At 42.6% G+C, this 19351-nt stretch overlaps 1 protein-coding gene across 1 annotated transcript in view; it reads right to left on the minus strand.

The window, feature by feature from the left end:
- Window positions 1-19351, minus strand: part of FER1L6 (fer-1 like family member 6) — a 98447-nt gene that overhangs the window by 61148 nt on the left and 17948 nt on the right. The window contains exons 10-14 of the mRNA XM_023751897.1: window positions 13831-14183; window positions 8861-8969; window positions 7977-8160; window positions 3662-3782; window positions 2972-3072 (exon numbers count right to left, since the gene is read on the minus strand). Coding sequence (XP_023607665.1) covers window positions 2972-3072; window positions 3662-3782; window positions 7977-8160; window positions 8861-8969; window positions 13831-14183 — 868 coding nt within the window. The remainder of the gene's footprint in view (window positions 1-2971; window positions 3073-3661; window positions 3783-7976; window positions 8161-8860; window positions 8970-13830; window positions 14184-19351) is intronic.

Genomic DNA, 19351 nt, shown 5'->3' on the forward strand with positions numbered 1-19351 from the left:
GAAGCTCATAATTATCAATCTGTAAGCATCCTTTTAGCAAAATTTCCAAAACTTATTCTAACTTTAGACAGCATCACCCCAGTATTTCAAATTAGCTTCAATGTTAGTTTCTACATTAAAACCCTTGCAAATTTCAGGAAAACATTTGAGCCACTGCCTAAGTTTCCAACAACTGTGTTAAAAACAAATAATGGTAAATTAAGTTATACGTTTTTTTTGAATTTTTATAAGAGTTTGAGCCAAACTGATGACAGTTTCTGGAAAGCAAGATCTCAAATACTCCCCCAAACTAAGTTATACTTTATAGAATTATCTAATGCCCTGAAATATATGCATGCATATAATTATTCATATGTAAACTCAGTATCCAGACAAGAGTTGTATCGTGGGACGGAGGGAGGGAGGGAGAGAAAGAAAGAGAAACAAAAGGGTATGCCTAAGATGCCACATCTCCCCATGCTCTGCCTGCTGCAATTGGAGGCCTCATCTGAAATTCTCTTTGGGTGTATAGTCAAGTTACATTTTTCTCTTAATTTTTAAAAAGAATTAAAATCATTATATTTTGCAGAGGGAGTCTTGTTTTTACACATCTATCTTTCCTAGAGGCACTAGAAATTTCATTCCCCTACCCTCCCAGGATGGACCAGCCCAGGGAGATATGGGGGGCACTTCTGACTTCTCATCTCTCTCCCTTCTTCATAGGGGGGAAAATTACTATTTCCTCATCAAAATGGGGGTGAATGACCACAGCACATGTTTCTGTTCCTCCTTCGTTTGTCAGACCCAGCCTGTTGCTGGCTGTGGCCTTCTCACCCCACATGGCAAATGGTCTGTCCCTCCTCAGGGAAGCCTCAAAGACCAGCTGCTCAACCATGAATGGGTTTGGGGGACCAAGAAGCCCACCATGACCTCAGGTCCAAGTTGCTTTCTCAAATCCAGGTTTACCAAATATAAAACTAACATTTCATCTCCGTCCAACCCTCATGAATGTTTTTTCTGTTGATTATGAAATTGAAAGGGGAATGATTATTATCCCAAGTAACCCCCAATACAGAAAAGTTACTGAACTATTAATTTGCCACAGTTTCTGAAAATATGAGATCGCGAAGCTTTTTAAAGATGCTTAAAAGAAGCCCTGGCCAGTGTTGCTCAGTTGGCTGAGCATCGTCCAATGCGCCAAAAGGTTGCTGATTTGATTCCTGGTCAGGGCACATACGCGGGTTGTGGGCTCCATCCCCAGTAAGGGGGCATACAGGAGGCAGTCAATCATGTTTCTCTCTCACATCAACGTTTCTCTCTCTCTCTCTCGCTCTCTCATCCCTCCCTTCCTCTCTCTCTAAAATCAATAAAAACATTTTTAAAAATAGCTGTTTATTTAAAAAGTTGTTTATTTAAAAAATAACGCTTAAAAGGTGGCACTTAGCTCACAGCAAGAGTAGCACTGATATATATTGCTTCTACTATGAAAAACATGACAGAAATTAAAATAGAAAGAAAAATACTACATATTTTTTTCTTTTCTTTTTTTTTAAAGTAAAAATGCTTGTATAGTTGAGAGATTAGGAAAGCCAGAACTTATCAAACAGAATACCAAAATGTCGCTATCCCCTATCTACTCATTTTTTCCTTCCAGCAACTGAATAGCCACCCTTTTCTATTAATTCCATTAAGACAGATTCTCATCTTTGCTCCAGTCCTGACTTAATTTCAAGAGTTAGTCCAAGCGCGCCCTTGTGTGGTAGATAGATCTAACATGACCCCCAAAGATCTCCATCTCTATTCTTGTCATTGTGTAATCCCCTCCCTTAGAATGTGCACTGGACCCACTGACTTGTTCATAATAGAATACAGCAAGAGTGTGATGGGATGGCATTTCCAAGATTGGGTCTGAGAAGACCGTGACTCCCATCTTGCTGGCACGCGCTCTCTGACTCTTCGCTGGCTCACTCTGATGGAGTCAGCTGTCATGTAGTGAGAGCTGGTGGAGAGGCCCAAGTGGTGAGGAACTGAGGTTGATTTATAACCATCCACTACAAAGGAACTGAGGTCCTCAATCCAACAGTCTGAGAACTGAATTCTACAAATAACCATGTGAGCGATCTTGGAAGCAAATCCTTCCCAGCTGAGCCTTGAGATAACCCAGTCAGTGCCTTGACTTCAGTCTGTGAGGGGCTCTGAGCAAAGGACCCAGCTATGCCACACCTGGACTCATGGCCAATAGAACTGAGTCTATGAACAGAGATAATAAATACTGTGTTAAGTTACTAAATTTGAGGGTTATTGGTTATTCGGTAATAAGTAACTGATACCCTATTTTTGAATCTTTGTATTCATCTCTTGGAAAAAGAGTCATTAATTGGTTCCTATTAATGTATTATATGATGAATTCTATTAAATAGTATTTGATAGAACTTATCCATCTCATTGTCAATATAATTGTTGAGTATTTACTAAATGCAAAAAAAAACACCATGTTGGGCACTACCACTGCTGGCATTTTTCTTTTTCCTTTTTTAAAAATCCTCATCCAAGGATATATTTATTGGTGAGAGAGAGAGAGAGAGAGAGAGAGAGAGAGAGAGAGATTGATTGATTCAGTTGCCTCCTGTATGCACCTTGACCGGGGATCAAACCCACAACTTTTTGGTGTACAGGACAATGGGACAACACTCCAACTGACTGAGCCACCCTGCCAGGACACTGCTGGCCACTGCTGGCATTTTTCTTGTTTCATAAAGAGTTTCAGCAGTAAGTCTTTTTTATCTTCTCTTTTCTTTCCCCCTTTGCTTTAGATTTTAGTTGTTAATGTTTTAGGAAGCAAAAGTAATCCCACTTGTGCCAGCTAAATTACTGAACAAAATAAAGATAGATGGAACACTGAAATGCCCACCTGAATGCATGCAAATGGACTTTCTAAGATAATTAAAAGCTGATTCCATATCCGCTCAGCACCCCACACGCCGGCTGGTACCTGCTTTGACTGATGAAGTCACTGAGCACCGTCTTCATTTTCTCCTCTGGTGCTTCCTCTGAAATCTTGATCAATTCTTTCACTTCTTCTATACTTTCTTCCTGAAAACAATCCACAGAGGTGGAGAAATGAGAGGTGAGAATGAGACACTGTAGTGGGGATATTGATTGTAACACCCCAGAAATAATACATAGATATTTTTTTGTTTGTTTTAGAAATGAAGGAAGATTTCCCCTGTCTTCTTGTATCTGAACTGGAAAATACTATTGCATGATGACTCTTAATTTTCCTTTTCTTAACTGGATTCGGGCTGAACTTGTAGGAAACTGTCCACCATGTTAGGGATTTAGGCTTTTACATTAATTGAAACCAGGATCTATCAATTTTGTGGGAGAACTGTCAATCCCCTGCTCTTTGGAGATTAGGAAAATAGCCTACCATAGGCCCTACACCAATAAGAAGCAGAGCAGGGATCTGAATTCAGATAGTTTGATGTAAAGTCCAGGGATTTTGCAAAATGTATTCTCATTCCTCTGGGTCCATGTGGTAAGAAGGGCCTGTGCCCTCCAAATGCAACAACTTCAATTTATTTTTATTTAGACTAAGGTCAAGACCTTCTACTGGGTGGATAAAAAATCCTTTGGCCTCCAGCTTCCCAATGATCAAGTCCATGGCCTGTCCGTCACCTACCAGCAGGTCCGCCATTTTCTCCAGCATGTTGGACCAGTACAGCCTAAACGTCTGGTCTCCCCAGGAACTGATGAAGTAGACGCAGGGCTTCTTGGCCTCAAATGGCAAGTAGTTGTAATTTCTGTGAAAACATATTAGGACGTAAGTTGGCAATCAAGTGTTTTCAGGCAATTCCAGCCACAGATTCATGTTTTGTAGGTTCTATGTGGGGTGGGCGAGGGGTGGTGACAAAATTATCAAAGTATCATTAATTCCATCCTTAGCCTATACTTGGGGACTCATGAGCAATAAACAATGCACAGTGATGTGGCTGAGGAGAAGAGAGGTACTAATAGCTACTGCTATCAGACTCAGGGAAAAACTGGAAATGATCAACAGAGGGCAGAATTTATCAAGCAAGCCCTCTTCAAGGAGGAAGGTTTTAACTTGAGAGAGGAAAGAAGGGGGGAAAACTGACATCATTCCTTTAATGTCTATATGCTAGGCACTGTGTAAGGATCACTTGAGATAACAGATATAAATGTATTTTGTAAACTGAAACTGCTAGAGAAATGTAAGAGGGTAATACTATTAATGAGGATAAAAGCATAGGCCTCAAACTAAACTTCAGGATCCCATGGCTTCCCTGCCATCCATCCATCCATCTATCCATCCACCCATCCAATATTTATGGTTACCAGGCATTAGTGCTAATGATGTAGGTGACTCACTAGGCTAAGAAGGGACAAGAGGGATGTCAAAGTACCTAGAAGAGGAAATGAGGCACCAAAGAGAATTTTGGGGGGGACAGTGGAGTATGCTTAAATGTGATGAGGAAAAGACAGTTAACAGGATGAGACTGCAGACAGGAGAGGTTTTCATCCCAATAAGCTAAAGAGAACTTTAGCCTGAAGGAATGCATGATTGTTCTTTTTAGCTCTCCAACCCCAATTTCTTTTGGAAATCACGCCCCATGGTCTGTTCTGCAGACAATAAACCAGCAGGTGCCCATTCATAAGAGAAGCCAAATAAATTCTTGGCAGAAACTCAGGTTGTTATTACAGCAAGAAAACAAAAAAAATTAAAGGGGTTAGAACCAAACTGCTTGCATGTCTTTTTAAAATTATCACATTGAGAATCCTGCAGCTGAATAAATTCCCTCTCAATGTTGTGCTTTGTTCTAAGGTTTCTTTGTGCTAATGATGTTCAAGGCCTTTGTCTCTTTGGTTCCCAGGGTCCTCCTGGTTTCACTGGGTCTAGGTTTCTCAGGTAAATTACAGTGCAGATGGAAGACAGCAGATGGGAGGGCACCACGTTGCCAGTGGAAAGAGAAGGCTGCCAGTTTGAATGGCTGCCCTGACACACGACCAGCCTTGTGACTTTGGTCAAGGGTAGGCCTGGAATCCAAGAATCAAATGATGACCCATCATTAGGTGTCTGTGCTTCAAACTCATTGCTGAGCTCCAGCCCAATACATAAATTCATGTGAATGCATGTGCTTTGCAAAACTGGAAAGCCCAGAACAAACACGCAGTGGTATTTTAAGTTCTATGCTAAACCACCCCTTATAAGATGGTATTTTAATGAAGGCAACAGACAAATAAATTGTGTGTAAATGTGTGCACATGCATGTATGGGTCTATTATAGACACAGGATCGTCCAATTTAGTTGCTGCCACCCTAACGTGCCACTATGTGGACAGACCCTCAATATAGTGACTGAGAAATATACAGAAAGCCCCAAAACACTAGCATGACTTACTTTGGTTTCCTCGAGCCAGCTGCTCAGACTAATATAAGGTCCATCCAAGGTTGCCTTGAGACCTCTCATCTCCTCCCTAACCTTCCCACACTATATCCCCTGACACTGTCACCAATGGTCAACAATAGGCTAGTCCAGTCGTGGGCAAACTACGGCCCGCAGGCCGGATCCGGCCTGTTTGAAATGAATAAAAGTAAAAAAAAAAAAAGACCGTACCCTTTTATGTAATGATGTTTACTTTGAATTTATATTAGTTCACACAAACACTCCATCCATGCTTTTGTTCCGGCCCTCCAGTCCAGTTTAAGAACCCATTGTGGCCCTCGAGTCAAAAAGTTTGCCCACTCCTGGGCTAGTCTAACAAGGTGAGGGATATTCTTGCTACCTGGTCCCAGTGAAAGAATGCAGAATATTTCTGATTAGTTTCAGAGAAGACCTTCAGATCCCGTTATAGGATCCACTCATTGAGGTCCTCAGTTTTAAAAATGGACAGAGAAGCTATTAAGGGACTGGGAAATTTGAGGTTCTTTATGGTGTGTGTAAGGGAGGATGGACAGCCAAGTATGGCTGCCAGAGATCCCCAAAAAGGCCCCAACGAAGATGGTCTATGGGAAGGGGTAAGGTGGTCCCTGGGAGGGGGGAGATGGCCCCATGAGAGGGACAGGATTTAGAAAACATGGGGCATGCTAAAAAGGGAGAGGACAACAATTAGGATTATTTTCACTTACTCCTTTCTACTTTTTTCCAAACACTCTCTCTCCATTTCTTAAGCCCCTTCTCATTCTTTAGGATGTCACCTTTTCTGTGACCTTTCCAACTCTTCACTTCCTCCATAGGCAGAGTAGTCACCCTCCCCCCTCTCTCTGCTTCCATAATACTCTATGCCCAACCCAGTTAGAGCAACTCCTTAACTCATTTGGAAACAGTTATGAGCATCTATGTGTGCCAGGCACAGAGAGGAGCAGAAACACAGGGGAATAGCACAGGCCCTGCCTCAGAGTGCTCACAGTCTAACGGGGACACAGACAAGTGAACATGTCTTCATGCGGTGTCATCAGTGCTTGGAGGAGGTGAGTGTCAAGTCCAAATCAGACTTGGGATTCAGGAAAGGGAACTTGGTCTTTGTCTTGAAGGTTAATGGGAGCCAGCAGTTCTGAGGAGGGGATTTGTTGCCTGGCAAAGGGAAGAGCATTTGTTGCCTGGCAAAGACGAGAAGCAGCAGTTTGGGGAACTGCCAGGGCCACTGTGTGGCTGGAGGAAACGTGGAGTTTGGGAAGTGACTGAAGATGTTGGCAGAGAAGTAGATGGGCATTGAATGACCAAGTTATGGCCTCTGAAATTAATCCGGAAAGCCACTGGCCGCCCATGGATGATGCCAACTGGGGAGTCACTGGTTCAGACAGTTTGGTAAGTTTCTTGGAGAACATTCAAGCCAGATAATGGTTTTTAAATAATCCAGATGAAGATGCCAACTTGCTGAATTAAGAAATGGCAAGAGATATAGGAAATATTTAAGAACTAGAATTGACCATACTTTATTGCTGATTGGATGTGGGTAGGAAGGAAAAAGAGAATGACAATTTTGTGGTTAAAAGGACTCAGAGGATGGGAGGACCAGTCTATGGGATTGGAAAGATGGGAAGAGAAGCAACGTTGTAAAGAATTTATGGGATGCCCAGGGGATCGGTTTGGATCTGTGCCAGGAAAGAAGGCTGTCTGGGGAAATAGACTGAATCCTGGTTTTCCTAATAGTGGTCAGTGAGCCATGGGTCCGTGCCCAGAGAGAGTCTAGATGGAGAAGAGCAGAGGGTGAAGAGCTCTGGTGACGTGGGTCCAATCTCCTTGCATGTAAACGAGAAGAGCAATGTGCTCTTGTGAGAGTCCCTGCAGATCATGAAGTCTATTCACGGCACAAGGCTCGGAACACAGAGGTCTCTCACTGTGTGTGGCTTCCCCTTATTCTCATAAATCCCTTGGTTGGTGCTTGAACCACTTTCTTAAAACCGAATTCTATAATTTTACTTCTCTTTGCATGTTGAGATTTTACATGGGTTCGGGCTCAGTGAGGGTACATGTAGGTGCCGGCTGTTTTCTGACTGTCTTTTCTGGTGGCTAACAATGGTTTTTTGAGTTCTTCAGTTGGACTGTGTCAAAGTAAAATAAGAAGTGATGTATTCAATAATGCCACTAAATTGAGTTTGCATAATAGCACAGAACTCAGATGAATATAATAACTGTTAATAGGGTTTGTATTGAATTTTTAAATTCTGGCCTTCCTACCTGTTATGCATCAAAGTTCTAGAATAAAGGGAACTTCAGATCTGATCATAATAACCATCATCATTGCTCTGCCCTTAAGTGAATTACCTGGATGTGTCATTTGGAGAGTTGTTGACATGAAACTAAGGACTCAGGAGAGGGCACTTACCATGATGGCCAGACGTATGCTTGCTCCCATAACTGAGATTAACAATAATAATAATGTTTATGGTTTTAGGGAAGAACTGAAACTAACAGTCCCAGAAATTGGTCAGACTCCCACTGTCAGAAACTGTTGCTTCTGCCATCTCCTACCTGTTTCCTTCTGTCACGAGTGGCTTCTCCGGGTGAGTGGTGGAGACCATAGGGATGGCAACCTCCTGCGCTGTGTCCCTTTCTCCCTCTTGCAGCAGCGGAAGGGTGTCTTCTTCAGCTGACTCAGCTGACTTCTTCTTACTCCCGTGATGGGAGCCTCCATCAATCAAGTTCCCAAAATTACCTGCAGAGGCAGTAGCAAGGGGAGAGGGGCCAGGTGTCAGTCAAGAAGCAGAATCAGGCAGCTTGACATAAGGGACCCAAGTTCATGCCCTCCCCAAGCAGGGAAATAAGATCTCAGTATGAAGGTGGGAAGAGCATGGTTAGACCAAAGAAATAAGACTGACAATGACAATGAGCCATCATCTATAACCATGCTATGTCCTCATTTGTAAAAACTACTTAAGTTACAAATTAACTGGATTCCATCTCCATTTCTTTCTTTGAAACAGATTTCCAGATGTGAATTAAGACCTTCTCTGATGGAATATCCAATCTTGGAATCATTTTTCCAGAATGTGCATCAGCCCAGAAAGATTTCTGGGAGTTATAATAACAGCACCCACTATATGCATGGCACTCTGCCGGCACTGATCCATTAAACCCTTGCAACAGTTCTATGAGAAGTTGTCATTATTCCTATTTAATAGATGAAGAAACTGAGGCCCAGAGGAATTAAGTGAGCCTCGTATAATGGAACCAGGTTTACTAACCCAAATCTGTCAGAATCCAAACTCTACTCTTAATATGTTTTTTAAAGTATGAAAATAAATCTATCCCTTATGTAGAAACACAAGAGCAAACAAGGAATTATTAACTGTTTTCTCAAGAAATGGTTGTATGGCCCATGTCATGTGCCAGGCACTGTGCTTGGCCACACTTACCAATAGAAACTTCAAAGCTAATGGGTTTATCTCCAATCTTCCGGTCAATCATGGTGGCTTCAAAAAATGCTCCGAAAAGTAAAAATTCCTCATATTTTTCTGGTACAATCTATAGAAAGAAAAAGTATATATGAGATAGGACTGGTTCCTTATATTTTATCATTAGGAAGCTGATGCTAACCTGGTCCAGGGAATTCATAGGCATTTGAGTCTCAGTGTCAGCCTGAAATGGCACATACTTTCCCCACTAATCAGACAGGCAGGAACTGGGACCTGCAAATTGCACATCCAAATTCAATCATTTATCTAGAATGTCGTCTCAACCTTCAGAACTTCTACCTTACAATAAAAATGTCCTCTTTAGGATATTTATCTATTTATTTTTATAATTTTTCAATTACAGTTGACATTCAATATTATTTTATACTAGAGGCCCAGTGCACAAAATTCATGCACTGGTAGGATCCCTAGAGGCTGCTGGTTGCCGGCTGGGGCCTCCCTCCCTTCCCCCGGCTGACCCTGCCCCCTGGTTGAACTCCCAGACCACCTCCATACTACACTTTTATTATATAGGATTAGTTTAAGGTATATAGCATAGTGGTTAGATATTTATATAATTTACAAAGTGATCCCCCCATCAGTCTAGTGCCCACCTGGCACCATACATAATTATTATAATATTATTAACTATAGTTTACATCCCTGTGGTATTTTGCAACTGCTAATTTGTACTTCTTAATTCCTTCACCTTTTTCACCCAGTTCCCCAACTCCCCTCCCTCTGGCAACCATCAGTCTGCTCTCTGTATCTATGAGTCTGTTTTAACTTTGTTTGTTTATTTTGTTCATTAGATTCCACATATAAGTGAAATCATATGGTATTTGTCTTTCTCTGACTTATTCCACTTAGCATAATACCCTTTAGGTCCATTCATGTTGTCACAAGTCATAAGATTTTATTCCTTTTTATAGCCAAGTAACATTCCATTATATATATATGTGTATATATATATATACACACACACACACATATGCTCTTCTTATATAACATCTTCTTTATCCAATTGTCTATTGATGAGCATCCTTTTATTTTAAAACACAAGCTTGGGCATATTATCTTTCTAAGACGCTGTTATGAAATAGAAATATGGAATCACCTTCTGGTGGGTAGGCATTTAGAAATCAGAAAACCAAAGATGAGATACTCAGGCATAGGATTAAACCCCTACATTTGAGCATAGTTTTATGGATTATACAGGGTGGTCACATGCATTATATGTGTTCCTCTTAATAACCCTGAGAGATCAACATTTGGATCATTCCTATTGTACAGATAAGGAAATTGAGGATACAGAGCTTGAGGTTGAGTTAATAACTTTCCCAAGTATTCTGATCACAGATCCAGTGCTCTTTGAATTCTAAACATGTGCTTAACTCAAAGTCAGACTTTACTCCCAGATAAAAGGGGTAGAGGGTTAGGCACTCACATGAGCATCAGCCAGTCAAGTGCACACCGGGTGGGCTATATGCACTGTGGTTGCTCTGTGGGGGGTGCAGGGCCCAGAAGCACAACAATATAAATTGCTTTTACTCTGAAAACAGCCTTAGAGTTCATCTGCTCCAACTTCCACCTTTTACCCAAATAAACTAAAGCTCAGAGAGACAGTAAGGGGCTGGCTTGCTAAGATCACACAGCAAGTTAAAGACAGCCAAGATTTGAGACCTGGTCTCCACTGAGGCTGCCTTCTCAAGCAGCCTGCATTCTCAAACACTAGACTGTGACAGGTGTTAACCTAAAAATAGAAATGCAAAGTGAGAGGCAACAGCGCTTGTTTGAGATCCAGAAGAATTGCAATGTGGGGAAGCACTGATTCAGACAGAAACCCAAATAGTGTTCCAATTACAGGGTAAAGGCAAGGGGTTTTTAAGAGACAGAGAAGGGAAATAATTACATGAATAGAAGAAAGGAATTTCTATTGGTGTGAATAACTTACGTTACTCTTTAGCTGTACATGACTGGTTACTGATTCTAAAGGATGCCTACAATTTTCAGCCTTGTGGTAAGGGGTCTGCTTGCCTGTTAGCTCCACAAACAGTTGTTTGGAAGGCAATGCAGCTCTGGCCCAGTCCCAAAGTTATTTTGCCCAGTTCACACTTTCCAAAGTTTCAAGGAATAAGACGTATGAGGCAGTTCCTCTGGAATGGCTGCCCTGACTCCAATCTAACATGGCTCCACTTATGCCAGCTTCTCACACAGGAGCCATCCCAAGATAGCACACAGCTATTTACAAATGACTCCTATTGATATGGAACAGGCTGATGCCTCAGGAGCAGATGTTGCCGGGACGGGTGACACAGCATCACATTTCTGAGCAAAGAGGCTGAATGAGCCGGAATCATGTAATCTGTGCTTCCTGGTTTTGTGATTGGATTTGTGAAACTCAATGGAAAAAACAGTAAGATTCCTCTAAGAATCAATGCAGTTGTGGTCTCAGAGTTTAAAGAGCCTCATTCAATCAAGAACCTCAAACCCCGACTCTCAGAGAGCCAAAGGGTTTCCACACCATTAGGTGGAGGTCACCCCTTCCTTCACACAGGAGCCTCCTGTGCTCTCAGCATCAGCAGGAACTGTCTCTGTTGACCAGAAGATGCCGGGCAGGGTGAGAGCCCAGTGCTGGGTCTTAGTCACAGAGCACACACCCCTCCCACCTGCTGCCACTGTGTCCACTGGCTGTAAACCAGCCACTTATCTCACCTTCCTGGGGCCAGGTTTACTCTCTGGGAGGAGGGCAAAAATTACTGAGAGACCTGGAGGGAATGTAGGCCATGTGGCCTGGAAGAGGGACAGCAGGCTCCATAGCCAGACAAACCCTCTTCAAATCCCAACTCTGCTACTGCCCAGCTGGTGGACTTTGGGCCAGTCATGTCCACTCTCCAGGTGTCACTTTCCTTGCCTGTGAGCTAACCATCACAATGGGGCCTACAGAGGAAACGAGATCATCCATGTGGAGCACCGAGTAGTATAACACTTACATGTGTACGTGCTACAAATGGTAGTCATGACAAGTATTTCAACAGCTTAGAATTCATGTCTTAAGCCTACCCATCCTTCAAGGCTCAGCTCAAATGGCTCTTCCTTCTGGAAGCATATCTTGACTCCCTGAGCTGGAAAAATAATGATGGCAATGTTTACCAAGCTGCTATTATGTGTCAGATGCGGTATTAAGAACTTTACTTACATTATCGCATGTAATTCTCATAACTACCCTGGGAGGGAGATATTTTATTATACCCATTTACAGATGAGGACACTGCAGTCCCGTGAAAGATTAAAATATCTGTTCGATGTGACTAATATTTACTGAGCACTTACTATGGGTCAGTCTCTGTTCTAAGTACTTTGCATGTATTAATTCATCAAATCCTCTGTATGAGCCTATAAAGTAGAGGTTATTATTGGAATAAAGCATCAGAAGCTTAAGTCACTTGCCCAAAGATTCAAACAGAGGCAATGTTTTTCCACGTGGCAATCCCTGTTTAGAAAAGAACGGCCAGTCTTAAGAGCAGGAAATATTGACACAGGGTCAGACTTAGGGGATGTCAGCTTAGGTGGCTACTCAACTACCCACAATTTCTGGCAAAGTCCAAAAAAAGTCAAGTTTCCAAAGTTGGCATATATTCTCAAGAAACACACAAACACAATCACCTCAAGGCAATGTCATTTTAAACAAACTAACAGTACACATTTCCAGAGAGTATTTCCCAACATATAATTTCAGAGGGAGGGCTGGGGAGGCTGACAACATGCTCAAAATTAAGTCACCAACAACGGGGTAGAGAGCTCTAAATAGCTGTCCACTGGTGGTGGGAGCAACCCATAGCATCATCGGTAACAACAGCAGCATTGCTAAGAGCTTTGCTGAGCATTTTGCAGGCATTCCCTCACTCACACCCACTTATCTGAGGGGATGCCTATCAGAGAGGGACTATTACTATCCCATTTTGTTGATGACCAAACTGAAACATGAAGAGGTGTTATTAGTATCAGAGCCATGAATAGAACCAACCCCCAATATTTCCAAGCATGTGCTCCAACCTCTCCCCCACAGTTTCTTAAGATTCATTAGATCCCAGCAGTAAAAATAAGTGGACCTTCCCAGGCTAAGGTCACCCACATGCTACAATCCTTCCGTCTGTCTAGACTTTCCTAGGAAAGCACAGCTCTGGGGGACCCACCATCACCTCCCCTCCCCACCTGAAATGATTGTCTGGTTGATCTGAGAAACACACTCCCAGAGGCGGAACCATCCAGGCTGAGAGCTGCGATCCACCCACCTCTGCTACTAACAAAACAGAAAGTTCTCTCATTTGTTTAAACTATGAAGTACTGTTGCTAAACTAAACAGTTGAGAGGTTATTCACAGTTTGTGTTCATCCTGAAGCCCAAGATTTCTTTTCCATAACAGAACCAGGCTGGAAAATGCTAATGTGCTTCATATCAATAAGCAAAGATAAGTATTTTCTTGAGATGTGATTTCCCCACAGGCTTGGGCAAGGGAATAGGTTTCTCAATGTCTTGTGTCCCAGCTTGTCGCCTACGCTTCCTCCTCTCACCCCTTCTCCCACATTACCTCCCATCCACAGCATGGCTGAGCTAAAAACAAAGCTAACAAAATAGGCCACATATATAGTTCAGTTGATCACCCCACCACCCACTCCCACCAGCTCCTCCAGAGAACTTTTATTTCTCTCTTACTTTGGTTTCTATGGGAATTGTGTATGGGGAGACACCAAAGGAATTTATCAGCAGCAGATGGGTGTGATGTGTGCAGGAAGATCCTCATCTGCCCCGGAAAATGAGGCTGAGCCAACACACATTTGCAGGGGGAGTGAGAGCTCCGCAGGCCTTTGGGGACCTGTGGCAGGTGCTGCTCCTCTTTGGCTTTACCTCACAGGTGAGTTCAGACTTACTTCTGGGGGTACATCAAAAGGCTCCACCTCGACCTCGGTTGAGTTGGTTTTGTCTGAAGCCTGCTGGGGTTTTCCACTGTCCGTTTTGTCACCCTTGTCTTTACTTGAGCCTTTGGAAGATTTGGAGTCTTTGTCCTTTGAAGACAACTTGAGGTCCTTGAGTGCCTTGGAAAATTTAGACTCCTGTGCCCCTCCCGAGAGGATTTCCACAGCAATTTCCACCAAAATTCTGCCCCTGAATGACACGCCTTCTCCAAAGCCTTCATTCATTTCCTGGTAGTCATCCATCAGACTGTGGTTCCTGGGTGAGCCATACAGGTTAATCCAGGCAGGTCCAAAGGTAGGTAGAAAGCCTAAAAAGATCCCAAACTTTAGTTGTGTGGTTATGTTTACAAGTTGATTATTTTTTGTTTTATGAAAGTTGTGCACAATCATTTAGAAATACACGATATACAGAAAAGACAAGAGAAAATATTTACAGTCTATTTTCACCAATAAATAGTCATAATTATCATTTTGCTATATTTCTTTCCAGTCTTTCTTCCATGCAAATGTCTACACTTGTTCACAGTTGAAATAATCTTATGACAACCAAGATTACTCTACCCAGCAAAGCTATCAATTAGCATTGAAGGTCAGATAAAGAGTTTCAGACTGGAGGGAGAACCAAGATGGCGGCATAAGGTACAAACCTGTGCTGCCCCCCACAACAACATTAAAACCACAACTATAAGTCAAAACAGCTATCATCCAGAACCACGGGAAAGCTGATCGAGTGGAAGTTCTACAACTAGAAGGAAAAAAAAAAGGGCATTGAGACCAAGTAGGAGGGTAGAGGTGCCAAGAACAGAGGTGGGGGGAGGGGGGCGAGAGGCTGTTGCACCTTGGTGCGCGTTTTTTTTCAATAGGAAGGGGACAAGCTCTCGAACGCACTGAACTCATTTACAGCAAGACACTGGGGTCCCAGGCTTCTATGGGGAGAAATGGGACTGTCTTGCAGCGGGTCGGAAAGCGAAGGTGACTTTCTCACAGAGCTGCTCGCAGGGATCATTGTTGCTGCGGGGGCGGGGGGAGGGGGTCACGGCACCCGGGGAGTCTCGGAGTCCCGGGGTCGCTGAGGACACCCATTGCTGTTTGCCCAGCCCTGATAACTCTCTGAGACCCCGCCCCACTACATCCCCTCCCAAGCTGTGCTTGGCAGCACAAAGGAGGCACCTGCACTTTTGCAGCCTAACAAACTGCAGTGAATCAGAGAGCTCCAAAACTTCCAAACTCCAAACAAAGAGGAGAAATCTGTTGATATTGCTATAGCCCCTGCTGGGTGGACCCACACAGTGGTTGACTTGGAGATCCAGGAGCCAGGGTACTCCGGGTCAGATACTAGACTTCAACTCCTCACATCTATAAGGGACACACTCAAGAAGCAGACTCAGTGAGCACCAAAGCCCCACTGAAGCAAGTCCTACCGCATAAGGGTGTCTCCAGCACAGCAGTTCTTCTTATAGACACAGTGGCTCCTCGCAGTCAGCCAAAAATGCGAAGACAAAGAAACATGTCACAAATGAAAGAAATGGAGGAAAGCAAACTAATGGAGGACATAGAGTTCAGAACCACAGTTATAAGGTTACTCAAGAATCTTCTAGGAACCTCCGAGGAACTTAGTGAGACCTTCAAGGATCTTAATGAGAATACCAAAAAAATGGAAAAGGATCAGTCAGAAATTAAACATACACTGACTGAAATAAAGAATAATATACAGAGATCCAACAGCAGATGAGAGGATCCCAAGAATCAAGTCAAAGATCTGAAATACGAAGAAGAAAAAAACATCTATCCGGAAAAGCAAAACGAAAAAAGAATCCAAAAATATGAAGATAGTGTAAGGAGCCTCTGGGACAACTTCAAACCTACCAACATCCGAATTATCAGGGTGCCAGAAGAAGAGAGAGAGCAAGATACTGAAAGCCTATTTGAAGAAATAATGACAGAAAACTTCCCCTACCTGATGAAAGAAATAGACTTACAAGTCCAGGAAGCGCAGAGAACCCCAAACAAAAGGAATCCAAAGAGGACCACACCAAGACACATCATAATTAAAATGCCAAGAGCAAAAGACAAAGAGAGAATCTTAAAAGCAGCAAGAGAAAAACAGTTAGTTACCTACAAGGGAGTACCCATACGATTGTCAGCTGATTTCTCAACAGAAACCATGCAGGCCAGAAAGGAGTGGCAAGAAATATTCAAAGTGGTGAATGCCAAGAACCTACAACCAAGATTACTTTATCCAGCAAAGCTATCATTCAGAATTAAAGGTCAGATAAAGAGCTTCACAGATAAGGAAAAGCTAAAGGAGTTCATCACCACCAAACCAGGATTATATGAAACGCTGAAAGGTATTCTTTAAGGGATAAATACCACATTATCTCACTCATTTGTGGAATATAATGAACAACATAAACTGATGAACAAGGACTGATCCAGAGACGGAGAGGCATTGATTGGACTGTTGGGCCCTGGAGGGAAGGTAGGGGAGGGTGGGGGTAAGGGGAAGAGATCAACCAAAGGACTTATATGCAAGCATATAGGCCTAACCAATGGACATGGACAATGGGGTGGGAGGGGAGGTTGAGGGCATGAGCGGGGGGAGGGGAGAGGGGATAACGTGGGGATAAGGACACAGATGTAATATCTTAATCAATAAAAAATATATTTTAAAAAAAAAAGTTTCACAGACAAGAAAAAGATAAATGAGTTCATCACCACCAAACCTGTGTTACATGAAATGTTGAAGGGTATTCTTTAAGAAGAGAGAGAAGAAGAGGAAGAAAAAAGATTTAAAAAAATATGAACAATAAAATGGCAATAAATACATATCTATCAACAGTTGAATCTAAAAATTGAAATAAATGAACTAGGAATCTAATGAACAAAATAAACTGATGAATAAAATAGAACCAGAGGCATGAAAACATGGAACAGACTGACGAATCTCAGAAGGAAAGGGTAGGGGAGAAAGTGGGAAGAGATTAACTGAAGATCTTATATGCATCTATGCAGTACCTATGGACATAGACAAGAGGGTGGAGAAGGCCTGGGGCAGGGCAGGAACTGGGTGGAGGTGGGTAATGGGAGGGAAAAAGAGGGGCATCTGTAATACCTCCAACAATAAATATTTTTTTTAAAAAAAGGGAAAAAGAAAAAGAAATAATCTATGTATGTTGATGTGCATCCTTGCCTCTCTCATTCGTTGATCAAATTCACCAGGCACCATGCTAGACTCTAAACATACCGCTGAGTGGAGAATAAGGAGAATACAAACATTAAACAAATGTGTACATTGTAGATGTTATGAAGGAGATATACCTTGTGCTGCAAGAACAAACAACAGGCTGATACAGCATGGAGAGGAGTTAGGCAGAGAGAGAAACAGGAGAGAAAAGAGAGATTTCTAGGCAGAGGGAAAAGCATACGTCCTCCGGAAAGGAGACAGAAGAAGCTGAAAGAGAAAGCCAGAGTGGCTTGAGTCCAAAGAGCAAGCTGAATGAGCAGGTTTGGGGTCCCTGACAAGCTCTTTACTCTAGAAATTATGGGAATATTTTAGAGGGATTTAAGTAAAGCTATAACATAATTGGATGTGTGTTTTAAGATCAGTCTGATGCCCGTCCAGAGTGGCTCAGTGGTTGAGTGTCAACCTATCCATTCCCTGTCAGGGCACATGCCCGGGTTGTGGGCTCAATCCCCAGTTTGGGGCATGCAGGAGGCAGCCAATCAATGATTCTCTCTCATCACTGACGGCTCTCTCTCTCTCTCTCTCTCTCTCTCTCTCTCTCTCTCTCTCTCTCTTTCCCTTCTTCTCTGAAATCAATAAAAATTTTAAAAATTCAGTGTGGGTGCTATGTGAATTGAGTATAAGAAGGGATGTTGGCAAACTGGTTTGGGGACCACACATCATCATCAAAATGGAAAACATCGGTGGCTTCTAGGATGATGGTACTGGAGACTGAGAGAAGTAAATATTCTGAGATATGTTCTAAACATAGAACTGAAAAGACCTCAGGATTGTAATTTGTTATTAGCATAGGTATCTTCCTTTCTTAATACATAACGTCCAAGAAAAGACACAGTATCTATGTGAACATCTCCTTGGCAACAGAATGTTCCTTTTATCCAGGCGGGTACGACATGGCCACCTTGATTCTTGACAGCCTGGGTTCAAGTCTCAAACCTTCACTCTGTCATTTTTGAGCTGTGTGACCTCAGACAGGTTTGATAACTTCTCTATGACTCAGTTTCCTCATCTGTGAAATGAAGATGCTAATAGTCCCTATCTCATCTATTTATTAAGTGCTTCACTTAAGAGCTCAAGAATATTAGCCATTATTCTTAATAAATATATGCATCATCATGTGCTTAGCAATTACCTTTATTTTACTGTTATCCATAGTTTTATGCCTAAATGTTTCCTCTCTCTGCCCCGCAGCCCCATCAACTAGATTCTGTCTTCCCATTGAGTAAATTTTAAGAAGCAGAGGTATTGTGTTAAAAAGAATAGAAGCATTTTATGGCCCCTGATGTCTACTTTCTAAACACTGTTCTACATCTCCCTGAACACCATCAAGATGTCCCTGCAAAGCTGTGGGTAAAACCCGTTTGCATCTAGCTGAGAAATCTGCAGACAGGCAGAGTGTGCCTTCTGCATGAAGCATCCTGTGGGGAACTGTTCAGCAATATGAGGAGTTAAGTAACAGATATTTATTGAGACCTTCCAACAGGGTCACTCTGTGAGGGGCACAAAAATTCGATCTTGACCTCTGCTTATGCCAAGCCTTCAGTATGTACACTGAGTGGCCAGATTATTATGACCACCCCATCAGTACAAAGAAGTGAATTAGTTATGCAAATAATAATAAAACCTTGAGAGCATTTGCTTAGGAAGTTTTCAATATTCAGTATTTTTGGAAGTGTCAATGAAGTACTGATGGGGTGATCATAATAATCTGGCCGGTCATAATAATCTGGCCACTCAGTGTATGTGTATAAGCGCGTGTGCATGCGCGCGCACGCACACACACACACACACACACACACACACACACTCACACACAAACATATACATCAATTAGCACAGATTTGTAGTGCAGAGAAAGATTGCCTTAGAACTGCAAGGAGGGAAAGTTGTTGGGGTATTTAGAGAATCATCACCTACTGATTTAGTTTTTGTGCATAAAGAGCTTTATTCTGGTGGAAGCTCTTTTGGTCGACTCAGTGGATGAGCTGGGACTCTGTCCCTCCCTGGCCCTCTGAGTGCACTGTCAGCAGCGCCTCCCTGCTCTACTCCTGCTCCCCTGCTCCCATCAGTGAGTTGGAGGTACAATTTGGGGGAATCACTTAAACATGGAAAAGCCATTTCTAGCTTATGAGCCATGCAAAAATATGTGTCAGGCCAGATGTGGCCTATGGACCATAGTTTTCCCACCTCTGATCTACTCTAAACACTTCATTTCTCAATTAAGAAACCTAA

Source organism: Myotis lucifugus, unplaced genomic scaffold (assembly GCF_000147115.1).
Source record: "Myotis lucifugus unplaced genomic scaffold, Myoluc2.0 scaffold_27, whole genome shotgun sequence".
NCBI classification, from domain to species: Eukaryota; Metazoa; Chordata; class Mammalia; order Chiroptera; family Vespertilionidae; genus Myotis; species Myotis lucifugus.